This window comes from Frieseomelitta varia, unplaced genomic scaffold, assembly GCF_011392965.1.
Source record: "Frieseomelitta varia isolate USP_RPSP 00005682 unplaced genomic scaffold, Fvar_1.2 scaffold_254, whole genome shotgun sequence".
In the NCBI taxonomy this organism is placed as follows: domain Eukaryota; kingdom Metazoa; phylum Arthropoda; class Insecta; order Hymenoptera; family Apidae; genus Frieseomelitta; species Frieseomelitta varia.
In genome coordinates this window covers 135,373-153,484 of record NW_025109984.1, presented here as the reverse complement: position 1 = coordinate 153,484, position 18,112 = coordinate 135,373, and the positions used below count along the sequence as shown (strand labels likewise).

The window sequence follows — 18,112 nt, the reverse complement described above, 5'->3', positions numbered from 1 at the left end:
GTATTTCCAGTTTGTTATAATACTTAAATGGCTGTCGTTCATATATCTTCTTCTTTAGTTACATTCATAATACATTTAAATAAACAGATTATATTTGAAAGTTTAATTAAACTTCAATTCACGGCAATCCAGTTAAAATGAAATCGTGTATTTTCTATCACGTAAACTTCTTCCCAATGACATTCTAATTCAAATTTATGGATCTCGCTAATATTGTCTATCTGTTCAAATGATAGAAAATGCTCGACGTGCGAAAAATAAAATAATTAGTAATTAATGGATGTTTATTATAAATTTTGCACACCAAATTAACCCTTTTGTTACAATGGCAAAGAGATGAATATATAAATTATACATTCATCTGTTTGCAAATAAAATTCGCAGATCAAATTCACCCAAATTTGCAAATCAGATTCACGTGTTAGTTCAAACGTTAAGTAATACACTTTATTACTTCTACCACTGTATTTTCCAATGATGAACCCCATTGAAGAGATTTTCTTCAAAAATTAAATTCCATCATGTTAAATATTTTGGCTTGAGACCGTGAACATTTACTTTTTTGCAACTATCACTCCTTACAGATTATCATAATTATTATATGAATATTGTTATATGAAAATTACCTCGCGCAGCGACCCGTATAACCATTGCAAATGAATCTGTACATGTGTATATAAATACTTTTAGTATTAAACAAGTATTTTATGTAATTTTATATAATTTATATAATTTTATAGTATTATTAATAATAATACTGTAAATATTATTACAGTATTATCAATAATAATAAATAAATATTATCACTAATAATATTGTAAATATTATTATAGTATTATCAATAATAATATTATAAATATCATTAGAGTATTATTAATAATAACACTGTAAATATTATCAATAGTAACACTGTAAATATTATTACAGTATTATCAGTAATAACACTGTAAATATTATTACAATATTATTAATAATAACATTGTAAATGTTATTACAATATTATGAATAATAATACTGTAAATATTATTACAGTATTATCAATAATAATAAATAAATATTATTACAATATAATCACTGATAATATTGTAAATATTATTACAATATTATCAATAATAATACTGTAAATATTATTATAGTATTATCAATAATAATACTCTATAAATATTATTACAATATTATCAATAATAATACTGTAAATATCATTAGAGTATCATCAATAATAACATTCTGTAAATATTATTACAGTATTATGAATAATAACACTGTAAATATTATTGCAGTATTATGAATAATAACACTGTAAATATTATTACAGTATTATCAATAATAACACTGAAAATATTATTACAGTATTATCAATAATAACACTGTAAATATTATTACAGAGTTATTACGTAATTTTATATAATTTAAGCATTACTACAAGTATTATTACGTGCAATAAAATTTTGATTTCGAAATAATAACTTCCCTTTATTTTTATCACATTTATTATTATAACTTGAGAAAACAGATTCGTAGGGAATCTTGATATTTGAACAAAATATTTGGTGAAATATGATCTGTGAAAGGATGAGTACGATTTGCAAAGAATTGAATACAATCCGCAAAAGAATAAATAAACGAATGTGAATCTGCAAAGCGGTTAATTTCGAGTGTAAAAGACCTTTGTCACGTTTCTAATTTCTTCGATTTTTCTGAAAATGGCTGAAAAATGTATAGTCACTAGCTAGCCACACGTTATACAGATGTGAGAAATTATTATAATATATACGAATATCTGAAACGATAAACGAGACACACTGAACTGATGTCGGCCTCCGTCCAATATTGCTGACGTGGGCGCTCGTTCCTCAATCCACATAGTAGAATCGACGGTTTCTCTTTATCAGTCGCGCAAATCGCGATGTCGACAGATCGGCCATCGACAAAATGCACATACGATAATTTTGACACACAGCCGAGCTATTTCTGGCTCACTATCTTTCCGCGACTTCACGCGGTGAATTTTTTCTTTCTTCGTCTTTTTTTTTTTCTCCTCCGTTTCACGACACGAGTATATCGCTCGTATCAATCGCGTTCGTCGAGCCATTGTTAGGCTATGGCAATCACAGGCTGTTCTTGCCAAGTGTCAATGTCCGGATGTAGAATTCGTCGCCGCGTTGAATCAATTTCCATGAATCATTGACGTGTTACAGTCGCGGAGTGAAAAGGTACAATGAACTGGCAAACGCGGATGCGCAAGGATTTTTCGATAAATTATTATTTGTACATTTGTCGCTGAGTCAGTGAAACATCATTTCGTGTATACGAAAAAATTTTTTTTTTCTAGCAATTGTCTAGTATCTATTGGAGAAATTTTATAGACAGCTGATCCATTTCTTCAGCCTCTTTTCGTTCGTGAAATATGTATCTCGAGAATATTACGAAGGGAATAAGATTATCCTTTATGTATTAATAAACGCTGTGTTTTACTGAATTAGACAAATCGTTGGACAAAAATTTTTATAATCAAAAGAACGATGAGTTGACTCGTCCATAGTACGTCGTGAACGATTTTGCGATGCGAGATATTTCGTTCGTAACGAAAGCGAAGAGGTTAGGATTACTTTTTATATTAATAATTGCTGCGTCTTACAAAATAATTTTATTCAAATTATTGAATGAGCTAAATCGAGTTTTTCTAGTTAAAAAACATTTCATTCATATGATTTGACGAGATATTTCGTTTATAACTAATAAGAGGTTAGGATTTCCTTTTATGTTAGGATTTCCTTTATGTGAATGACGCGTCTTACAAATTGTGTCTGACAAAATAATTTTCTCCAAATTATTAAACGAGATATATCGAGTTTTTTTAGTCAAAAAACATTTCATTTATAGTACATTATGAACAATATTGTTCATAACAGCGAAGAGGTTAGGATCACTAATCACTTTCATATCAATAAATACTCTCTTACAAATTGTGTCTCATAAAATAATTTTATCAAAATTATTCAACGAGCTAAATCGAGTTTTTCTAGTCAAAAAACATTTCATTCATATGATTTGACGAGATATTTCGTTTATAACAGCGAAGAGGTTAGGTTTGCCTTTTATGTTAATAAACGCCGCGTCTTACAAATTGTGTCTGACAAAATAATTTTATCCAAATTATTAAACGAGATACATCGAGTTGTTTCAGTCAAAAAACATTTCATTCATGATTTGACGAGATATTTCGTTTATAACAGCGAAGAGGTTAGGTTTGCCTTTTATGTTAATAAACGCCGCGTCTTACAAATTGTGTCTGACAAAATAATTTTATCCAAATTATTAACCGAGATGTATCGAGTTGTTTCAGTCAAAAAACATTTCATTTATAGTACATTATGAACAATATTGTTCATAACAGCGAAGAGGTTAGGATTACTAATCACTTTCATGTCAATAAATACTCTCTTACAAATTGTGTCTCATAAAATAATTTTATCAAAATTATTCAACGAGCTAAATCGAGTTTTTCTAGTCAAAAAACATTTCATTCATATGATTTGACGAGATATTTCATTTATAACTAATAAGAGGTTAGGATTTCCTTTTATGTTAATAAATGACGCGTCTTACAAATTGTGTTTCACAAAATAATTTTATCCAAATTATTAAACGAGATATATCGAGTTTTCTAAATCAAAAAACATTTCATTTATAGTACATTATGAACAATATTGTTCATAACAGCGAAGAGGTTAGGATCACTAATCACTTTCATATCAATAAATACTCTCTTACAAATTGTGTCTCACAAAATAATTTTATCCAAATTATTCAACGAGCTAAATCGAGTTTTTCTACTTGAAAAACATTTCATTCATATGATTTGACGAGATATTTCGTTTATAACAGCGAAGAGGTTAGGTTTGCCTTTTATGTTAATAAACGCCGCGTCTTACAAATTGTGTCTGACAAAATAATTTTATCCAAATTATTAACCGAGATATATCGAGTTTTTTTAATCAATAAACATCTCATTTATAGCAAACGATATTGTTCATAACAGCAAAGAGGTTAGGTTTGCTTTTTATGTTAATAAACGCTGCGTTCTACGAAATACAATTTTATCGAAATCGTTGAACGAGACATATCGAGTTTTTCTGGAAATATGGAAAACGTGCGAATTATTTCATTTATAGCATATCTCGAACGATATATCTCGACCACAGCCGTTTCGCGAACGATTCTGCGACGCGCGATATCTCGTTCAGCGAAGAGTTTAATCTTTATGGAAAACGTTGCTGGAACCAGTTATTGAATTCGTGATCCGATGACCCGCCACGACGTGATCTCGAATTAGGAAACTTGCGCCGCTGTTCGCGGTCCCAATTATTTTAAGTACCTTTCGAGAGAGATGACACCGATCACCAACAGGATTAACCGGCGAGTCTCACTCGTTTGCGTAAATCTTTCGGATTTACGCTGGTCGCTAACGACGATTCTTCCGGAAAGACGTCGAAATTTGCCAATTCGTGAACAATCACGCGAACAATCTATCGAAATCGCGGATCGAGTCGCAACGAGGGGCCGAAAGTTGATGAAACTGTTGTTGGAAAAAAACTTGCGAATTATGCATACAACAGTGTGCATACTTCTGGATAACGTATGCATAGTTATTCATACATCCGGCGTATACCTATGCATATATACGTACATGTATATGCTGGTTTCGTTTTAAGAATATTCCTTGAATACGTGTGAATTTCCTCGTATAACAGGAGACTGTCCTTGTCCTCTCTTTAGACGTAAAAAAACAACGTACAAATCATCCGCCCCGAATCGTTCCTTCATTCTTATTGATTAATTTTGTTCCAATAATCCCTTAGATAGAGAGTCGCCATCCATCCTGAGGAAGGAAGGGAAATCCAAGGGCTTGATTCGAAAATAAAGAACGCGGTCATTTGAAATACAAATGGGGTGGAAAAAAGGGTAGGGAAGGAAGAGCGGCTGAGATAAGGAGGAGGACAGGAAGGAGTACAAGGCGAGGGATTGGTGGAAAAGAGTGAAAGAGAGGAGAGGGTGGGAAGAAAAAAGGGAGGAAGAGTGGAGAGAATCAGGAAGGAGCGAGAGAGGAAGGATTCATCTAAACGAGCAGATCCGTAATCCTTTTACTGCCGCGCGATGAGAGGCTTTGACGCTGACGAGCTTAGCGCTTTGCGACTTTCGTAACGGTGTCAAGCTGGTCTAAAAGACGAGCCGGCTAGACGTCCTACCTTTTCGACGCTGAGGTCGTCTTATTTGATGCTCCCGTATTACCCAGTGTCCTACGCGGCTCTTCCTTAACCTCGGATTAATCAATGAGACCTCATCTATCGGCGAAATGTTCTTCGTTTTTTTTTTTTTTTTTTCAGATTTTTCATTCCAAGCTCGTCTTACGATTCTATCTTGTTACTCTCGCGACTTTAAAAAAAAAAAAAAAACAAGGAAAACTTATTACTCTTGTTACTCTTGCGACTTGAAAAAAAAAAAAAAAAAGAAAGGGAGGAATAAATAATACGATACGAAGATTATTAGATTGTTACAAAATTACGTCGGTGTTTAATTTTCGCTTTTAAAAGTTTCTGTTTAATCTTGCAACGTAGATTAACTTTTTTGAAAACTCTCCCGCCTTTTTTTTTTTTTTTCTTCATTCTTCGTCTTTGCATGTTTGTGAAGCGCGAGTCGAAAATACTTTATTTGAAAGCTCTCTTTGCGCAACGCGGAGCACATTTTGGCGGAGAAGAGGGGATGATAAATGATAAAACAGCGATGAATTTTGAACGCGCAGCTTGGAAAATTTAAATCCAATGACGGCATATACGCGTATACATATGTATACGTGATTGAATAAATCATACTGACACGATGGTTGAAAGATTTCGATTCAACGGCCTGTTTTGCGATTCCATTATTTCACCTTTCCTAATTTTTGCTTTGCAATCGGATCACTGTCCACCTGTATAATTAAGAAATTAATTTCATTGCGTGTGGAAAAAATCGTAAAATTTGCGAAATCATGAATTTCCAATTGTCATTGGAGTGACGAATGATCAACGTAATTATACCAACGACTATGAAAAACTGACGTCAGCTAGCTCGTAAAAGAAAAATCAACCGAACGAATTGTTACATAATTCTTCTCTACGAAATTATGTCCAAAATATTCCATTGTCACTGGTACAGTTATGTTCTTCGCTGTAATTCGTGACTCGTACGTGACTCCGATTACCGAAAACAGACGTGGAGGACGTTAAGTGAATTCATTTTGTGTACCTATTTCAGCTTGTAGCTCACGAGAGGCGACTGTCAACTTCTGCGTCGCGAACAATGGCCGCAATGAGTTTAGGATTCATTGTTATGGTCACACCGTGGACGATTCAGGAAGTTGTTGTAGCTTGTACCGGAAGCAAGCCACCGCCATTCCTCGACTTCCTTGCCACGTGGCTCGCGCTTTCCAACAGCTTCTGGAATCCGTTCCTCTATTGGCTGCTCAACAATCACTTTCGCCGTATTTCAAGAGAGCTATTCTACACTAAGGCGAGTATGACGAACTTTCTTTTTTCTTTTCTTGCTTACGTTTTTCTTATCGATGCTTCTTTATCGTATCGAGTCTTGTAGATTTTATCCAGCTTCCAACGAAACGAATTTTTTTTCTCATAAAACGTAATATTTAGATAATATTTTTACGATATTATGAAATATTTGTAACACTATAATATTAGATAATATTTGGAATATTTATTTTCTTCTATATTTGCTTATGAAGGGAAATTGTCTTCTAGATTTTATCTACCTCAGTTTTCAATGCAACGAATTTTTCTCATAAAATATAGTATTTAGATAATATTTTTACGATATTATAAAATATTTATAACACTATAATGTTAGATAATATTTGGAATATTTATTTTTTTCTATATTTGTTTATGAAGGGAAATTGTCTTCTAGATTTTATTTACCTCAGTTTCCAATGCAACGAATTTTTCTCATAAAATATAGTATTTAGACAATATTTTTACGATATTATAAAATATTTGTAACACTATAATATTAGATAATATTTGGAATATTTATTTTCTTCTATATTTGCTTATGAAGAGAAATTGTCTTCTAGATTTTATCTAGCTCAGTTTTCAATGCAACGAATTTTTCTCATAAAATATAGTATTTAGACAATATTTTTACGATATTATAAAATATTTGTAACACTATAATAATATTTGGATAATATTTGGAATATTTATTTTATTCTATATTTGCTTATGAAGGGAAATTGTCTCCTAGATTTTATTTACCTCAGTTTCTAATGCAACGAATTTTTCTCATAAAATATAGTATTTAGATAATATTTTTACGATATTATAAAATATTTGTAACACTATAATATTATAATATTTGGATAATATTTGGAATATTTATTTTCTTCTATATTTGCTTATGAAGGGAAATTGTCTTCTAGATTTTATCTAGCTCAGTTTTCAATGCAACGAATTTTTCTCATAAAATATAGTATTTAGATAATATTTTTACGATATTATAAAATATTTGTAACACTATAATATTATAATATTTGGATAATATTTGGAATATTTATTTTCTTCTATATTTGCTTATGAAGGGAAATTGTCTTCTAGATTTTATCTAGCTCAGTTTTCAATGCAACGAATTTTTCTCATAAAATATAGTATTTAGATAATATTTTTACGATATTATAAAATATTTGTAACACTATAATATTAGATAATATTTGGAATATTTATCTTCTTCTATATTTGTTTATGAAGGGAAATTATCTTCTAGATTTTATTTATTCACTTCAGTTTCCAATGCAACAAATTTTTTCATAAAATATAGTATTTAAATATTTTTATGATAGTATAAAATACTTGGAATAATATTAGATAATATTAGATAATATATATAATATTTATTTTCTTCTATATTTGTCTATGAAGGCAAATCATAATTTCGGATTCTACTAGATGGCTCTAGTATAATTATTCTACGATAAAAAAAACGTTTCTCTCCTTCCTTTAAATGTGTAATCTCACGCGATAATTCTTTTAACTCGATAAAAGTTATCTGATCATTGCGATCGAACAATTCTTTGAAATTGCAAAGGGCCAGCACATACGATACATCGAGCTTATCCTGCTTCGGTGATTTTTATGTCGTTTCCTGTAGCTTGTACGCATACGCATTAAGTATCGATTTAACTGTACGCAAACCGGGTGTCTGAGGAAATAAATTGCTTTCATTCGGAGTGTACCCGTGCTCGTTTTTGTCAGTTTTATAAAATTACGTTTCTGAAAATTCTGAAATTTCGGAAAATGACGCGCGGTATAAAAGGGTGCAAGCAAATAAATATTTTTTTTTAACGTTAGTGTTTCAATATCACTTGGAGAATATTCTGACTCATTATAAGCGTTTTTCTAACGAGTCAAAAGTCTTGGGACACTTTTATTTTCAATATTTACAAATATTTTTAACACTTTCGTATTACACTAATATTTCTAGTATTTTAGTTTTACATTCACTGTGTTTATTGTAAACACAAAAATTTATATTACATATTATTTAATTGCATTCCATTATATCATTCACTTTTGTATGTATATTGTGAATATTGTGTCTATAACTTGCATTTATTGTATTACACTATTTTTGTCGTACGAAGTTACAGTACTCGTTCTAAGATTACTGAGTGGATGGTGTACACACATGCATATACGTGATCCACGTAACTACAATAGCCGTGTGTAGCATCAGGGGCTTAAGAGAAGCGTTTAGCCAGCATTTGTGCAATATTCAGTTAAATCCGTACGTGTGTGCAAGCTTGTAAAACGAAAAACGCTTACAAAACACCTGGAACGTGTAAATCACGTGCCACGACGATTTGTACATCATGTAGGTTCAATTTAAATAGATATACATATATGTATATTTCGGTGATTCAGATGCAATTTATTTACATGAATAATTTACGCCGAATGCTATTTATTTTCACCAATATTTTTATCCATTTATACAGCACACGATAGAAATGATAATACGCGTGAAAGAAGAGAAAGCCAAAGCGAAAACTTTTTCACGGAAATTGGAAAACTGAAATGTTTGTCTCGTCGTTATTAATGTCGTCGCCGGTTAGGCTCGATAACTGTAGAAATACGCACCTTGATCCACACCAACAAATACTTGCATTGTACGTACAAGAGTCGCATAATCCAACAGTACTCTCGGTTGGTTACTCTGAGTGGTTTAATGAAAGACTAGAAATATTTTCGATTGGTGCATTAAAAAATTTATTTCACTAAAAAAAGAAAAACTTGATCTTCTTTTGTGCTTAGAAAAGATAATAATTATATCGGCTTAATGTAATCCCTCTTGAAATCAACGCTGGATGAAACGATATTTCAAATGAAGCATAAATATATTCACAGAGATCGTTTTCTTTGTTTATTTGAGACAGTTGCTTGCTTTTCTATCGATTGGAATATTATTGGAAATATTAAAATATCATTTGATTCTACGTATTTTTCACGATGGACTTGGAGCAGTTATTTGAAGTGAATATTTCTCTCGTTATTCAGAAATGATACAAAATTCATAATAAAACAAAAAAAAAAAAACATTCAAACACGATGTTGAAATGTTTGAATGTTATTTGAAGTGAATATTTCTCTCGCTATTCAGAAATAATACAAAATTCATAATAAAACAAAAAAAACATTCAAACACGATGTTGAAATGTTTGAATGTTATTTTTGTCCTATATATTTTGTATTATTTCTGAATAGTTCCTGATTTTTTATGTTTGTGCATGAGTTGTGCACGTATCTTAATAGTCATCTTTATATTTTTACGTCGCTTACGTAGGTTAATTATTACTAATTAATATTTGCTGTTTCTCCATACTTTATCTCGCTCTAGTTTCCCCTCTGGAATAACATTTGAAATAATTAATGCAAGTTTCGAATATTTCGTGAAATATTATTTTAAATAATAACACGCCTCAAGCAATTAATAATTCTCACTCGCGTGCTCGAAATAAATAATCGTGTATATCACTACCGAATCAAATAAACACTTTTATTTCAGAAAGAATATTCCAATTAATTCCAATTGGAGAGAATTCCAATGTTTCAAATATTTCGTACGAATGATATAATAAATGAGCCTGTATCTACTGCTACTGCTCACTCTTCGACGATCATACACTATAACAATTTGTCTTTCTTTCTTTAAAATGTCGATCTCGATCGCGATACTAACGCCACCAACGCAAGAAACCTTTCGCAATCGTCTCAAATGTATATTCGGCGTTGCTTCGCGTAACAATTTCTAGATGTAATTAATCGTTTCGATAACACTTCAGCCTCCAAATCTCGCAATTACTCGACTCGTCCGGTATATACGCGCGCAACCATGTCTAAATATCGCAAATTATTTCGATTGTTAATCGAATTATCGGTACATATTTTGGGGACATGTTCGAACGATGTTCACTCGGCGCGATAAAAATTTCGACTTTCACAGCGTGGAATGTGAGAAAATAATGGTAGAGTGGTCACGGTAAAAACGTCGCGGGTGCCGCGATAAAACCCACGGGAAACATAAGATTTATTTGATCCAATAGGCGTTAGGTGGAACGCGGCTCGTTCTCCCCAATACTTTCTGCAGTTTAACGATCCTTTCCTTCTTCTCCCGATGCTTTTCATCCTTTTTTCTCCCCCTCCTCCTTGCCGTTCACTGATTCAGCATGTCCCCGAGATACGTTCACTGTTGACCCTCACACGGTGGCGGTCATACATCTCCCGTGTGCTTCGACTTTACAGCCCATGAATTCCGAAAAGCTCGTTGCTGTCCCGTAAATTTTAATCCTCGAGAAACGCTTGTCCGCCTGTCCGCCTGTCCGCCTGTCCGCTTGCCTCTTATCGTTTAGCACAATAGTTAATTCATAGCGGACGGAGCTGATCACACTGACGAATCGGAATAGAGTGTACGTGCCTTCGTTTCATTTCCATGTGTTGTCACGTGTGTACGTTCCTTGTCGTTGGGAAGTATGGCAATATACGTTCAATGACACAGGGGGTCATAAACGAATTTTTTAGAGGAAATATTCGAATCAATATCGAGTATTATTATTTGCATTGTTTCGATGCAGCGGCGGTAATAACGTTGCGCGCGAAATCTCCGATAACTCGGTTAATACGAATGAACAAATTAATGTTATTGAAAGGGCAGTGCGACGCAAAATTGAATTGAAATATGTTTAAATAACAATATTGGTTCTTGTTCTTCTTTTCTCTTTTTTTTTTTCTTCTTCTTTTTTTTTTGTTGGTTGTGAATTCATGACGCTTGAATACCGCAGTGTCGGCGCATATTTTTGCGCAGGTTTCAATGTATTCGCGTGATTCGTCATTCTTAATTACTGACGAACGTCCCGAACGTGACCTGTCTTGCAGCGATTTATTGCTTCCGCCAAATCGTTTGAATTATTTTCCTGTTTTCGGCTTTTTTGTTTTTTTGACTTTTTTTCTTCGCGAGTGGAATTCCTCACGGAAACGTTAAAAACACTTCAATATAAAACGACCGTTTTTGTTCACATTATTACGTACATATAGTGACATCTATATCAGTGTAAATGTTTAAACTTACGTTGCAATTTTGTACAAAAAGAATCGTAAAAATAATAAACAATTCAGTTCATTTTAAAACTTGAAGCCTGCATTTCGTAACGCGGCATTCATTTCATTGCGAGACATAAGGAAGTGGTATAAACTGTTTTAGGTTAGATTTAAAATTGCAACTAATTTTAGGTTAAGTTTAAAATCGTAACTTAATTTTAGGTTAGATTTAAAGTCGTAACTTAATATCAGGTTTAAAATCGTAACTTAATTTTAGGTTACGTTCAAAATTGTAACTTAATTTTAGGTTAAATTTAAAATCGTAACTTAATTTTAGGTTAGGTTCAAAATTGTAACTTAATTTCAGGTTAGGTTCAAAATTATAACTTAATTTTAGGTTAAATTTAAAATCGTAACTTAATTTCAGGTTAGGTTCAAAATTGTAACTTAATTTTAGGTTAAATTTAAAATCGTAACTTAATTTTAGATTAGATTTAAAGTCGTAACTTAATATCAGGTTTAAAATCGTAATTTAATTTCAGGTTAGGTTCAAAATCGTAACTTAATTTTAGGTTAAGTTTAAAATCGTAACTTAATTTCAGGTTAGGTTCAAAATCACAACATTACTATTATTACCGAGCGACTGAAATTGTACTTCTGATCTATCGATAACGCGTTATAACGATGTTCGAACTTCTTCTTTTGCTGTTCTCTATTCGTTATCAGAATACTACAGTGTCGATTTCATCCTGGCGTAGAAGGATGGATGCTTTCGCCCGTGGGCAAGCAATGTCGACAGCTTTTAAGACTGAATGAAAAGCAACGACAGCAGGGAGAGTGTAAGTTTGCACATATGTATGTCCATCTTCTACACTCATGGTCCTTTACATTCATAGAATATCTCACCACGAGTCCGGCTTTCCCTAAGCCCTGTACACTAATTTTTCTCCGTGATGTATGTGGGGAACCAGGTGAACATTCTCCTGTTGTGCGAACACTGTAGGTGATCTATTAGTATCAGCAGGGAAGATTATCGTAGGAAACGTTATTTTATTACATTATGTAATATTTTTATCATTAGAAATATTACATTAGTAGTACTAGTGTATTACTAATTATAACTATTATATATATATATATATAAAACAGTAATAGTATATTGCTAATTATAATTATAAATATATAACTAAACATTACTAATGTAATATTCCTATTAACGTAGTATTTCTAATATTATTTCTATAGAAAAGAACAGGTTTCACACTCGAAATTAACTATGGATTTTAAATGGATACTGACACGTTAATAACAAAATAGTGCCAACAACAAGCAGTGTGCAATAAATTACAATTTGTATATTTCAGAATTATGTTTGCACAGTGACTGTAAGATATTTACAGAACATTGATTTCTAACATCCTTTTTCTTCTCTTTTTTAAACAATAAATTTAAGTATATTGCATATAGGTTATCTTGATGTAAACGAGACTTAATGAATACTCGTATATAAAATATGGCTGGGACAGAATAATTTGATGAATTCCTTGGTGAATTCAAACGATTGTCACGTAAAGTTCAACTTATTTTCACAAAAGCCAGTGAAATTCTATAGAAAATCCTCAACAAACGAAACTTTTTTTTTTATTTCAAAAACTACCATTATATATGTGCATGTAATGTAACATAAAACGAGGTAAAATTGACATAAAGTACTTGTTTAACACTATTAGTATTTATATATATTTTTACATTGATATTTATATATATATATATATATATATATACATTAAAGTATGTCGATTCATCCGTAACAGTTATAGACTGCTGTGCAAGATAGTTTTACATAAATATTCATGCAATGATTATGACAATCTGTGAGAGTGATGGATTAACAAAATCCAAATGGTTCGAGCCAAAATATTTCTTGCAGGGAATTTAATTTTTGAAAAAAAAAAAAACTTCTTGGGGATGAAATAATGATGATGGTAGAAAACAATGAAGCGTATTGCTCATAAGGAAATATCAAATTGCTATATCATGAAGAAGGAAACGGAAAAGATAATTGAAATTACCTGATATACTTGCCACGGAGACGGCAATCGTTACTGTTTGACGTGGCACGGCGAAGAAATCGAGCGCTCCCATTTTGTTTGAAGTGGCTAGACAAATAGTCGCGATAACTTTCGCTCGGTGCAGCGAGATGTTAAGAAAGTTCCCCGCTCGGGGATTGCATTGTCGTGAAATCGATCTCGAGAGAGGCATAGTTCCAGCGAGATGGTACAACAGGAGTAATATCGCTATCCGTGAGTAACCAATACTACGCGACGTGTAATTCGAGAAGTAGTGTCCTCGAGTCGCGTGATCCTCAGCGAAGGAAGACGTCTTTTTCAAAACTGTTTGCATTTGGGGTCGAGAATCCTCGAGATATAGAGTGTTTTATAACAAAAAATCATATAAGTATATGTCCTATCTGTCTTCGTTAATGAGATATAATGAATTTTATAAACAGAGCAAACTCTAGTAAGCTAGTTACACCAGGGACGGTAATTTTCATAATAATCATAATTGGGATGAAGGAAACCCACATGTTATTGTGCATTCAAGACATCAACACCAGTTTAGTTGAAACGTATGGGCAGGAATGATTGATAAATTTTTAATTGGATCTTTTTCTCTCGATGGGAAACTAACAGGCACAAAGTACGTTGATATTTTGAGCACGCGTTTACACGAAATATCAGAGGAAGTTCCAGTCGATATTAGACTTCGTACGCGGTTCATGCATGATGGAGCTCCGCCGCGTTTTAGCCGAGTGGCTGGGCAATTTTTAAATCAACGCTTTGCAAATAAATGGATTGGTCGTGGCGGTCCTATTGCATGGCCTGCTCGTTCTCCGGATTTGAATCCATTAGATTTTCACTTGTNTTTTTTTTTTGAGACTGTCAAGTTCGTGACTCGAAAAATAATTATGTTCTCATAGAACGTAAAGTATATCCGGATCCTGAACAGCCGTATTCTAATATTCGAACTTCCTTTGTGCAAACCGAACGTCTGCTTGTGACGTTTAATATCTTTTTTCTGTCGTGTCCACGCGCGGTTTGTTGTCAAATCACATTTATATCTCTGGAAATTGTGAACCAGGCAGCACACCAGACCCCGATTTCGATAAAATTTGGCATGAAATGTAGGTTTCAAAAAAGATATTCGACCCGTATTTTTTGTCCATCGGCGATGATCGATGTTGAAGCGATGAAAACTATCCTCAAAGTTGGGGGTGAGAAACATATTTTGTTAAATATCTCGGAAATTATTGTTCTTATGTCTAACCGATGAAAATTAGTGTTTCGCATTGTATAGTATACCATTTTGCAAAAAATCTTTTATTTAAACAATATATCAAAAAAATTATTCTCAACATATTTTCGACAAGTTTCTCCAAATAAATGTTAACGAATTTTCTTGAATATTGTATTGTTTATGAATACTGTATGTTCAAATTACGGATAAAATGGGATCTTGATTTTATTCATTACAAAAAAATTCATTATTTTCTGGACGCGCAAGGCAGAATGTTGTTCTCTGTTAAATATTTAAATTTATCTGTAACATAAAATGACATTAATGTGTATTATTTCATTGCATCATTTCATTAAAAAATTATACACAATTACAATTGATAGCAATTTTGGAATTGTCCTCTATTTAAAAATGTTACATGTTAATATATTTTAGTTCTGACGATTATGTTCTGATTTTATTTAAATAGACATGCAATCTTCGCAGTAGTGGTACTCGAAGACAGCACAAATGTTTTTTCATACCACGAACATTAGTTAACATTGTTCCGCGTTTCCCTTGAGGGTGAAACAATGTGTTCTCCAGCAAAATGTGCCCCAGTAGGAACATTTGTCCATCAGGGGTTGAATATATCGCGCGTCCGTGTTTCGGTCAATGGTAATTAGGAAATCCACCACCGCACAATGTTCGTTGTCATTCACGTTCCTCTGTCTGAAGAATACGTAATTACTCGTATCCGTTGCCACGATTATTTGTCGAATTTTTCGAGGCACGAAACAAGTGAAATAAAATTTCGAGAACAGGCCAAAGTTTCCTGTGGTTTTCCGCTCGATCTTTCGGGATCACGAATATCGGAGCCTGTAAATTTTCGTCTCTTCGAGAGAGAAGAAACCGCGACAGTCGATTCCCCCGCGTCGTCTGATCCCTGTTCGGGGTTATTTCAACCTTCGATAGATCTCGCCGAGTGTATTTCGTCCTGGCGAATAGAAACGCTTCATGTATTATTGAGGAAGTATCGGCATTTTATATTCGACCGCCTTTTTTTTTTTTTGAACTGCGAGCGGGTCTTAACGTAAAATATTGTAGCGCGTTTCCAAACTAATCCGAACCGTCCTTGTTTCGATTATATCAAATTGAATCAACAAACTTTCCAATTCCTCGGTTTTATCCTTTTTTCGACTCTTAGCAATAAGTGTGCACCGGCGTTTTGTGTTTATATCAAGTATTAAAATTATTATCTAATGACGAGTGGTGTGGTGAAAAGTTCGCCATTAAAATGAGAGTTTAGGTAAAATAGAAAGAAACACATTCGTAATTTCAACGCAATTGTAATTACACATGTATAATTTTTTTATTATGAAATCGCACAATGAAATCATACAATTTTATAAGAAATTTAAATATTTGAATATTAAACACACTTCAGACTATTTTGGGACAAAGAACATAATTGTTATATCATGTGCAATTTTTCTTGATGAAATTTGATACAAAATGAAGTAATACGATTTTACGAACAAACAGAATATTCAAATATTTAAACGAATAAATTATAAATTTACAACTTTGCAACTGAAGTGCGCACAGAGAGGCAATATCGTTTAATAAATTTTGTTATTTTTACAATTTCAATTTTTATCCTGCTCTCGTCGAAGTCTTATCGTAAACGTTGAATATTTAAATCTGTTTGTTGTAAAAATCGTATTATTTTCATCAGAAATTACACATGATAACAATTCCGTTCGTTGTCCTAAAATATTCTAAAGTGTGTTTAACATTCAAATATTTATTATATAGTTACATTTAAAGTTGTTTATTATATATAAAATTGTATTATTTCTTATCGTCCACCAGTTGAAAAACAACCAGGCACGAGCGAGCTCCTCCAAATGAAATAAAACACTTAAGGGATTAATAGAGAATTTATTAATGATTTAAATCTTCCTTATTTATGCGCAGGTACTCTGTAGGCAAAAGCCGTTGGGACCGAAGCAGCATTGTTGCGCGACCAGCACAGGTGGTCTTGATGTCTGCAGCGTGGGAGGAGTCGACTTGTCTGGTACGTGGAAATTTCAGTCCAACAGAGGGAATAATTATTTAGCAATGAGAATGGATCTCTGCAGAATATTCCATCGACACATGTAACAGTTGAACATGTATTTCTTCCTTTCTTCTTTTTTTCTTTTATTTTTTTTTCTTTTTTTTTTGTGGTTTCTTCGTCGAAAGATCCGATCCACATATAGCGTCGCGCCGATGAGGATTTCAAGCTCAAAGCTCTAGCTTCGGCAATGATACGTATACGCGAGAGTTATCTGCAGTTCGAAGTGGAGAACTTCAGTTCAGAGTTCCGAAGTTTCGCATCTGTGACTTGCAGAGGAAATACTTTTGGTCAACTCGCCCCGATGAATCATTTCGTGCGCGCTTCAGGGTTCGTTTACATCGTGAAGGTCGTGAACGCAGTTAATAGCGGATGAATACGCTGAAAGACGAGATCGATTGGACGTTGAAGTTTTCAGATTTCAGTGGTGGAGGGAAGATAGCAGCTCGTACGATATCAATATTTGCAAAAATTATCATAGTCAGTCATCGTTGAATGACAAGTCAAAATTTATATTCAATATATAAAACAATCACTGTTCAGATACCAACAGGTTCTATTAATTTGGAACAGTATATTTATTATTTATAAAAATTGAAACAATCAATCGCCATTACGTGCTTGAATAATGGAGCCATAAATTAAAATTTATATTCAATATATGAAACAATTACTGCTCAAATACCAGCATATCGCTGTTAACATGAAACAATATATTCATTGTCTATAAAAATTAAAACAATCAATCGCCAGTACGGGCTTAAATAATGGATCTACAAATTAAAATTTATATTCAATATACGAAACAATTACTGCTCAAATATCAACAGATCGCTATTAACTTGAAACAGTATATTCAGTACCTACAAAAATTAAAACAATTAAACACCATTACGTGCTTAAATAATAGGTATATAAATTAAAATTTATATTCAATATAAAACCTAACCTAACCTAAAAATTACTATCAAATATCAACAGATCGCTAACTAACTTAACTTGAAACAGTATATTCAATACCTACAAAAATTAAAACAATCAATCGCCATTACGTGCTTAAATAATAGGTATATAA

The 18,112-nt window shown here is 32.6% G+C and overlaps 1 protein-coding gene across 1 annotated transcript in view; it reads left to right on the top strand.

Moving 5' to 3' along the window:
- The window catches only part of LOC122528660 (trace amine-associated receptor 9), a 90,856-nt gene that overhangs the window by 55,696 nt on the left and 17,048 nt on the right, over nucleotides 1-18,112 (top strand). The window contains exons 7-8 of the mRNA XM_043654019.1: nucleotides 6,298-6,552; nucleotides 16,899-16,998. Coding sequence (XP_043509954.1) covers nucleotides 6,298-6,552; nucleotides 16,899-16,998 — 355 coding nt within the window. The remainder of the gene's footprint in view (nucleotides 1-6,297; nucleotides 6,553-16,898; nucleotides 16,999-18,112) is intronic.